This window comes from Scomber scombrus, chromosome 5 (genome assembly GCF_963691925.1).
Source record: "Scomber scombrus chromosome 5, fScoSco1.1, whole genome shotgun sequence".
Taxonomy (NCBI): domain Eukaryota; kingdom Metazoa; phylum Chordata; class Actinopteri; order Scombriformes; family Scombridae; genus Scomber; species Scomber scombrus.
In genome coordinates this window covers 21,377,261-21,386,510 of record NC_084974.1, presented here as the reverse complement: position 1 = coordinate 21,386,510, position 9,250 = coordinate 21,377,261, and the positions used below count along the sequence as shown (strand labels likewise).

The window sequence follows — 9,250 nt, the reverse complement described above, 5'->3', positions numbered from 1 at the left end:
ATGGTTTGTCAGTGCCTCGCCAAGAAAATAAAAGAAAGAATATCAACAACTGAACATGTTTAGTCTACGTTTGATATTGCAGAGGAAGTGGACATCAAAATGTGCAGGCAGGCTCAAAGTGATGTGACCCCACGGAGACCCAGCTGCTCTGGGCCTAATATTTCCTGTTTTCCCGACAAGCCAAACAGGAGCTTCCAGACCTCAATCTAATGGGAATGTTATCATTGGTAACCTGAGCAGTGCACAGCAGATGTTTTTAATCAAATGAGAGACAGAGCACGCACACACAACTGAAATATATTTATGTAAAAAAGGTTTTTATAACAAGTTGAACAGTATTCAATTCAAATCTTAGTGTGTTTGTTGCAGCCATATACAACTGTGTGACACAAAAAGCAGTGCAGAGATTGAAAAATACAACATGAAAAACTCACTGAGGTTAACAAGATGTGTATACTTGGTTTAAACCTGATGTAAAAGCCGAGTCAAGTGAAATGATCTTGGTATGTACAAACAGTACAAACTGTTTTCAGTGAATGTAAACATTAATAATGACTGCCTTGTGATTGCATAGGCTCTGAATGAACGTGGCTTTAGTGTTCTGAACACATTTTCTCAACTTCATCTATCCAGTCACATGAAGATTCTTCCTCAAAGTCCCTGTGAAGAGGACACACAGTACGTTATAACTTTGTTTTCATATAGGAGGTCACATATACAATTAATATAAACCAAGTACATTCCGTACATTCAACAGATACCCAACGGAGAGTCACGCAACGTTCTCTGTACATATGAATGTTTAATGTGAACCTTGATGTGAACCGTGTTTATTTTGCCAGGTGCAGTGATTTTTGCTTTTTCATCATTTGCTGTACAGCCCACATTTTCTGTTTTGGAGACCTAAAAAGTGAGTTGCAAAGCATTTTATCATGTTTCTTTTTTTGCCATATATCTTTACTGAGAAACAAAATGGAAAACATTCCCACTCAATTCACACATCAGTCCTTTGCATCTTTACAAGAGTTCTACATAAAGGACTAAACCAGTTCTAATGGCCCTTAAAAGCTACATTAAGAATGCATAAAATCAACTGAGCATCTGAATAAAGGCATGGAACAGATATTTGACCTTTTTATTCCGCTTATGCACTGAATAGAGAGTCACAGACTATGTTCCTCCTTGGTAATGTTGTGTTAAATAGAGTGAACCGTCAGCTTTACTCACGTGTCCTCGTCATCAGAGCGTGGATGCAGGCGGTCCTCGTCTAGGAACACTTCCTGTTTCAGGCCATCAATGTCGTCACCTTGTGGCTGGGAGAGGGGTCCAACCAGAGGATTGTCAGCTGATAATAGGAACCACAACACCAAAAAGGGCTGTTATATAATCTACCGCACAAGTTCGGCTAGTTTGTTGTGCGCTACAGCAAAGTAGCTTCTAATAATAATGCATTCAGATATCAGACCTCCTCTGTGGATTAAAAAGGTGCTGAAGGCTCGGCTAATTCCAGCCTTCTCCAACGCGCTCAGAAGCCTCTCGGGAGGATCTTTCTCCCATCTTCTCCTCTGCCTACTGTTCTCTGGCTCCTCTGATGCACCTACACCAACAGGGATATAGCTGATACACTCTGATTTCATATTTTAGCCTCCAAACTTTTTGTACGTGTATGCTGCTGTTGCTGCTAGCATACTTTTAGCAGTAGAACCTGTGATGGTCTGGCAGGTTGATGCCATGCTGTCAGATGAGATGAGGCTGGCATTGGCCAACATCTGCAGCACAGAGTCCGATGGCTCAGCAGCCCACTGCTTTCGAGGGTCGGTCTCTTTGCTTTCACAGGAAACCTCAGCTGACTCCATGCCTGGGGTAAAGGGTTACTTAGTTATAATTCTTTTTTTTTTTTTTTAAACATTGAAAATGGCGCTAATTTTCTCACTGAAAACCACATGTACATTTATACTAGTCTTCAGAAAAACTTCAGTTATGTGATTCTCCCAGAATTGCATCATATGATTGGTCATGATTGGTTACTTGGTAACTTTGTAACTTTGAAACTTTGAAACTTTGAAACTTTGATGCTACCTTCAAATGTTGATGTTTTCATTAAACTCTTCTCTCCCAGAACACTGACCACCTTCTTTCCCTCTTCTCTGTTCCATCGCCCGGTACGCCTCCCCTGTTCCTCCGCCTCTATCGCCTGTAAAAGATTCAAAGCAATGTAGTAAATCAAACACATAACATGAGCTCTACGGCCATCTGAACTAACAGCTGCTTGTCAAAGGTCAGATTCCACATAGGGTCACCACAGCTGGGGAGGTTGTGTAAGAGTTTAAATTCTCACTTTGACACCATGCCGTGACAGTATGTCGTTCTGATAGATGGGCCGCCATAAAATCAATTCACGTTCAACTGCTTGAGTGACTATCACCTTGTAGGGAGCTCACTCAACCGTAGTGAAGTGCACTTTAGGTCCACAGGTGGTGACTGTGTTTTTACCTGGGGGAGCAGATGTGTGCGCAGCAGTCTGGAAACACGGTGAGAGGTGAGGATGGTGTGCAGGGACGGCCTGTCTTTTGGATTTGTCTTAAACATCTGCTTGACCAAATACTGCAGCTCATAAGGCAGGTGGTTTGGCAGGGGAGGGTACGTACCCCGACACACCTTAAGAATCAGGCTCTTCCAGCTGGGCGCCTGGAACTGAACAAAAGAGCGAGATGTGAGACGTGTGAGATCTCCAGGAACACAAACCACACCGAAACATTAAAGCAATTTAAAAAATCCAGCAGTTCATAAAAACTGAGCTTCCCTCATTTCACAACAAAGGTTTTGCAGTCACTTGCTGTGAAGCAGAAGTATTTTATACAATGATTTATTGACAATATTTGGAGAGAGGCCTGGGCCCCAAACCTGTGGTACATGGAGAGTGAAGGGAGGGTAAGTACCGGGTGTCGCAGGGTGCAGAGCTCGTAGAGAACACAGCCCAGAGACCACACATCACTGCAGAACAGATAAATATACAGGCAGTTATTTATCTACAACAGACATTCATCATGTACTGGCACAGGGAAAGCGGTACAAGATCAACTGACCCACGCATGAGTTATATAATCTCTGTTGAGCTGAGAACTCAGCTGAGAACAGGCACTGTTATGAAAACTTTTCATTGTTGGTGCATTTACTGGCACTCCTATTGACATCGCTGGCTACTGAAAAGCAATGCACTCACAAGTTTTGTCATCAAAAAAATCAAAGCTAAAACTGTAGGCAAACATAAAAAAACCTAGGTGAGATCATGTTGATTTTTGGTAGTTTATTTAATTCAAAAGTTTGTCTGTTGTCCATTTGACAACTAACACTCAAGTCTCAGGTTCCCACAAGCACTGTGAGAAAATGAGAGAGAGTTTTCAGTCCATGCAGTGATTTTTTAACTTTCCCAGGAAACAATAGAGAATGTATAAAGTACTTCTCTCATTGTGAGCCATGTGACACATTTCCTGCTTTCCCTCTCTAAAGTAATACTCATATTATGTGCATTATATTGTCATTTTTCTGTACACGTCTAATCTCTCCAAGGGGTTTTACACATATCCATGTTTGCAAATTCTGTGGATATGTTGGAAACATGAGTAAACAATGACATACATATAGGTGTGTAGCTTTCTTCAATTCACCTACAAAGACCTGAGCACTGTCTGTATGCATATAGCTCTTTGTAGTGCATTTTGTGCATCATACGCATTCATGCAGCATCTGTTTTTTCATGTTCTCTCAAAATGTTGCTATATATTGTGAAGGTTTAGACTCTTGCCTTAGCAATTAATACTTCCTGTTGTAATTACCCAATTACACCACATGGACATTGACCCAAAGTCATGACAGCTTCATTTTATCTTGTGCCATATCAAATGGAGGAACTGATCCAACAGACATGTTAGTATACCTCTTATTGTTGTATGGCTTGTTGTCCCAGATTTCTGGAGCGACATAATATGGGGTCCCAACATATGCATGAGCATAAGCCTTTGAGCTGAAACACAATTGAAATTTGAAAATGTAACTGCAGCAAATTATAAGTGCATTAACTTAAAGAAAACTGCTGACTTTATCTTCTTGTACCTGTTCAGAATACATGCTGAGCCAAAGTCCCCGAGCTTGATTGTCCCATTATCTGTCAGGAAAATGTTCTGTGTAAGGAAATGAGAGAGAAGTGATGACTTAGCATGAGGCAAAAGTAAGAGCAGCCAACCATGAGAATATGATGATATGACGCATAAGTGAGAAATAATGTTGTGATCTTATCTCAATCAGCACTATCATCATTGCTCATTTCACTGCACAGCGCTCACACTGAGATTCTATCACCATGCAACCAACCAATAAACAAAATGATTGACCTCTTGTACTGAATCAGAGAACAAACAAAAAGAAAATCTGATCTTCCACATGAGCTTGTAAAGCCTGTTCAACGTATGGCTGAGGACACATTTAAACAGTCTGTTTCCCACACAGCAAAATCCATTAAGATGTACAGTATATAGTAATTAAGAACTACCTAACTAACTAAGAGACTACCATACCTTAGACTTCAGATCTCTGTGCAAAACCCGCTTATCATGGATATGTTTTGCACCAGCACACATTTGTGAAAACCACTTCAAGATCTGGAAAAAAAATGAATAAAACAAAATTTAAAAAGAGAACAAACATTGACACTGAGTTGTGAAAATAGTTGCAGGTAGTTGAGACCTACATCATCAACACAAAACTGCACAGTTTTCTGTTGCTGGATCCTCTGAAGCAGGTCTCCTCCACCGCAGTACTCCATCACAATACACAGGAGGTCATCAGCTGAACAAACACAATCACATTGGCTATTGTGCAATCCAAATAATAATAACTAATACAAGAGACCAAAATGTGGTGTAATGAGTTTTAAAGGGAGAGTAGTGTGCGTGAATACCTACCTTCAAATGCCTCCCAGAAAGCCACAATATTGGGATGCTTCAGTTTGGACAGGAGGATGGCTTCTCTCCTGGTGCTGTCAAATTTGGACTGATTCTATAAAAATGCAAATAAAAGCACGAATGCGTTTCTCTATTATGCAAAACAAACAGCTTCCACGGCTCTGCGTGGGCAACAATCTGCTATGTTATCAGCATACTGCAAATAACATTTCCATATATCCAACCCCAGGCTATAACATAACAGGTTGGATTCAAATGTAATCTGCAGCAATGTGCTTTTTCTACACAGCGTATGGTACAAATCCAACATGTTTGTATGTGTCATCCACATTTTTTTTTTATTATTATGATGATTATGATTAGTTCTTCTTTTTTTTTTTTTTTTTACCAGAATGTCTTTTTGCATGGGGGTGATGCAGTTCATGTCCTGAACCTGTTCCAGGTGAGGATGAAGCTACAGTAACGTACATCTTTATTTGCATACCTACCTTTGGCAGCTGGATTTCCTTGACCACATACTTCTCCTTAGTGGATTTACACTGGACTAACAAAGCCCGACCGAAAGATCCTTCACCGATGACTTTGTGGACTGTGTATCTCTCCATAGAGCTCCTTTATAAACTATTATTAAGAAGAGGGACCACATGGGATCAGCGTCTGAGATAGAGAGTTCCAATAGCCAGCGGAGACTTCAGTGTTAGGTCTTTTTGTTTTTAAGTCTATTAAGTAAATTACAGTACATAAAAGACAAATCTGATAGAAATCTTCTACCTGCTCGGCGCTACTTCCTTATTATTGAATGACGTCAGCGAGGCTCACCTGTACCTCAGCGCACTGCCGCTAGATGGCGGTAGATTAAAACCCAAATTGAGCCTGCCCTAACCTTTCCTAATGACCACTAGAGTGTTGCATTAACCTGTTACTGTGGGGCAGTGGTTCCCAAACTTGTTCACGTCAGGGACCCCATAAACTGACCCCATTGGACCACTGAGCTAAGATCTGTAGCTACTTTTACATGTTTTATTTAAAAGTGTATAATATATTTTGTCATTGTTTTACTTATGGATGGGATTATAATGAAAATACATTTGTTGAGGATCCCCTGGAAGCTCCTCAAGGACCTCCCCGCACCCCACTGAGAACTACTGCTCTAGTGGCTTCATGTTGAGTGGAGTAATTCAGTCTTCCAGCACTTTGTATAATACACGTGGCTGCCTCCTCTTGTATATGTTTTCCATGTGTGCCATTATGTCAGCAATACACTGAGGGCTGTGTTCATAATGCTGCCCTTTTTTTTGGTAAGTGCCTCCTGCAGCTCAAAAGCAAGATTTACTTAAGAGTCTAGACAACTCCTGTGTTGGTGATAGAGAGGTCAAGGTGAAATGTGGCCATGATGGGAAAAGTAATCGATCAGTGTGTCGCGAGGACTACTGATGAAATGTTTCTGCAGCAGGAAAAACACCCGATAGGACAGGTATGAGTAAAGGTGCCACGTCAGGGTTTTGGCAGAGCCCGGATAGCTCAGTCGGTAGAGCATCAGACTTTTAATCTGAGGGTCCAGGGTTCAAGTCCCTGTTCGGGCGATAGATGTTTTGACTAATCTTAAAGTATACGTGCCGAAACACTTTAAATAACATTAAAACATCGTTTCACAAAGAAAAGTTGAGAGATTCCACATTAAAAAAAGCAACCATCGGAAGGCCACTGAACTGCAAAGATGAAGGTAAATACCGATTATCCAATTTATAACAAATTATGTCTACTTAATTTGCAATTCACAGTGCCGTTTCAAAATACCGAGGTCATCAATCCTAATTCCCCCAAACTCAACCTCGCTTTTAAAACAAAGCGTGTGTAATTTGTCTGTAATTGAGGATCATTTGGTAACACTTTCTATGACGCTCATAAAACATACTTATAATGTGTTAAAATCTGCTTCATTATTATAAGCACTCATAAATATTCATAATGCTTTATAAAAAAAATAACCATTACATTATGGAGGTGTTATAATGACTTATAAGGTTAAGTATCATAAGACTTCATACTTGTTGGTCATAAACTGACATTTATTTGCACAGATTATAATGTGTTAGACTTCTCATAGCGGTAATACAATAATAATCATATTATAATGCATTATAATCACTTATCACCTTTTTTTTAAAAGGTGTAACTTTTGTTGATTAAACCTTTACATAAAAGTAAAATATACAGCTACAGGTAAAGTAGAATTGTTTCAGTTACTATTTATAATGTGAGTCAATAGAATCTTTAGAGTGAGTTTTTTGGGGAGAACATTATATTAGTGAAATGTAGATGTTATCATCAAAACGTTTTGTCAAACTGGAGTACTCAGTTCATTGTCTAGTATCAGCCATTAAACAAACCTTTTATGTTGTTCTTGCATCGATATTTATTTCACTTTACTAAATGAAAACAGTGACCAGTGATACATGACAAGCCGGTTATAAGTCTAGTGACTTGTAACCAGCTTGTCATGTATTACATCTGCTTATATCTCAGGAATTTTAATACTCACTCTTTTGTTTTGCTCTCTGGCAGTGCTCTGATTGCGCATATCAGCAAATAGTCTTCCAAAAGAGGAACATGGAGGCAATAATGAGGTAAATATTGGTGCAACAGTTTGTCTATACAGCTCCTGGATCATGCTGCACAAACAGTTTTTGGGGAAATATGGGGGGAAAAAGTCTCTGTTAGTTTGGCAGTACGCTCTGTACAAACTTCAGCTGAGCGAGCACTGAGAAATGGATAATTCATGATTATTCATAGAGTTTGTGTGAACTTTTGCATTATGTAATTAAATACTGGCAAATTAGATGGTAGAATGACTATGATTTCTAGCTGGTGATTTTCACAAGATAAAAACATCCACACAGAAAAAAATGTTTCTGAAAAGATTTTCATACATCAAAATCAAACAATTACACTTTACCTATCCCAGTCTTTAAATCTAGGCAAATTTATAATTAAAAGCTGTGTATTACAACTATAACCTTTGGTATCCAAAGAATATGTCACTTTTTTATTTTATTTTTACCATGAAATAGCAGACAAGACTGCAGCAGTTCAGCCCCTTCTTCGCCACTGCAGAAGTGGAACAATACTGTGTTTTTATACCAGTAATTGGCTAAAGTACAACAATGTCAGGCGGTTAGTTTGAGATCAGCTCTGCTCAGTTCACAAGGGAGGAACTTTCACATGGCTAGCTAATCATTAAATGCTGGTTATTAAAGAGGGCAACTGAATGACCAAGCTGTGCAAGTTCTTACCTCAGACTTGAAAATGTTTAATTTTGTGAGGTGTGAGGGGTGAGATCAGGACACTTTAATAGAAGAAAAGACATCGCTGTAAGTGTTTGTGGTGCCAACAGCACATTAAAATGCAAAATCCTAACATATGGTATCAGTCAGATGTTATGACACTTCTCTTCTAGTTGTGCTGCTTCAAGAATGACAGATGACAGACATGAAGCAGCTGTGGGGCAATACAAATTCAAACTGAATGACAATAAGAGCCTCTAGTGTAGATGTTTCTCAATGCTGGGAGCAGAGTCCCCATGTGGGTCTTCTTGATGTACACACAGAGTTGTAAGATATTTCAAGGACTGATTTAGTAATATTTGTCTGGTATAGTTTAAGTGCTTTTATGCAATTCATACTTATCATTCTTATTCTAATGCAACAAACACCCTCACATTCACATGACAGCTTGGTAACTCTATTGGGGACATGAGAATTTTGAAACCAAAAAACATGATCTAGGGCCTAAAGACTCTGAAAAACCTTGAAGTAATGGCATTAAATTATGTCAAAATGTTTTTAGAGAACATTGCCCTGTAATATAATCTGTCATTTTAAGCTTCACTAAATTATTTATGCTTGAGACTATCAATGAAATACATCTCTTGTCAGATAAAAAACCTCAACATCTTGCCAGTCTAATTCCCAAAAGCAGCTTATATTATATTAAAATCCATCAAATGGTCCTTCATGGGGCAGCTGGAGATCTACTATATGAGAGGGTGAATAACTCAGACCATCAGAGACCGATTAAAAGCCAGAGAAGGATGTCATACTTAATGGTTAAATAGTAGGAAATTATGCATAGATCTATGAGACATTTTGGTGTATCAGATACATTAAGACGACAGTGTTAATTTATGTCCTGAGATTTAGATAATGATAACAAAAAAGTTATAAAAAAGTATGAATTAGTGTTTCAAGAATAGATGAAAGAGACATTAAAGATGTAGCTTAGTCTCACAC

At 39.0% G+C, this 9,250-nt stretch overlaps 1 protein-coding gene and 1 non-coding gene across 2 annotated transcripts; one reads left to right on the top strand and one right to left on the bottom strand.

Moving 5' to 3' along the window:
- Positions 1 to 306: 306 nt before the first annotated feature.
- nek3 (NIMA related kinase 3) lies at positions 307 to 5,729 on the bottom strand. The gene is made up of 13 exons (XM_062419138.1): positions 5,450 to 5,729; positions 4,962 to 5,055; positions 4,748 to 4,845; positions 4,575 to 4,658; positions 4,114 to 4,181; positions 3,938 to 4,024; positions 2,940 to 2,994; positions 2,494 to 2,694; positions 2,080 to 2,194; positions 1,691 to 1,858; positions 1,466 to 1,597; positions 1,228 to 1,345; positions 307 to 660 (listed from the first exon to the last, which is right to left on the bottom strand). Exons 1-13 carry the CDS (start codon positions 5,564 to 5,566, stop codon positions 594 to 596), a joined length of 1,404 nt encoding a protein of 467 aa, XP_062275122.1. The 5' UTR covers positions 5,567 to 5,729; the 3' UTR covers positions 307 to 593.
- Positions 5,730 to 6,471: 742 nt separating this feature from the next.
- Positions 6,472 to 6,544, top strand: trnak-uuu (transfer RNA lysine (anticodon UUU)). The gene has a single exon. It is a non-coding gene; the product is annotated as a tRNA-Lys (tRNA).
- The last annotated feature ends 2,706 nt before the right edge of the window (positions 6,545 to 9,250 follow it).

Bases quoted from the DNA above. Each gene is read 5' to 3' on its own strand.
- nek3 (XM_062419138.1), bottom strand. From the start codon at position 5,566: ATGGAGAGATACACAGTCCACAAAGTCATCGGTGAAGGATCTTTCGGT. The intron at 1,859-2,079 runs GTAGCATCAAAG...CCTTTACCCCAG, and splicing joins GAAAACATCAACATTTGAAG to GCATGGAGTCAGCTGAGGTT. The intron at 661-1,227 runs GTGAGTAAAGCT...TCCTCTTCACAG, and splicing joins CGCTCTGATGACGAGGACAC to GGACTTTGAGGAAGAATCTT.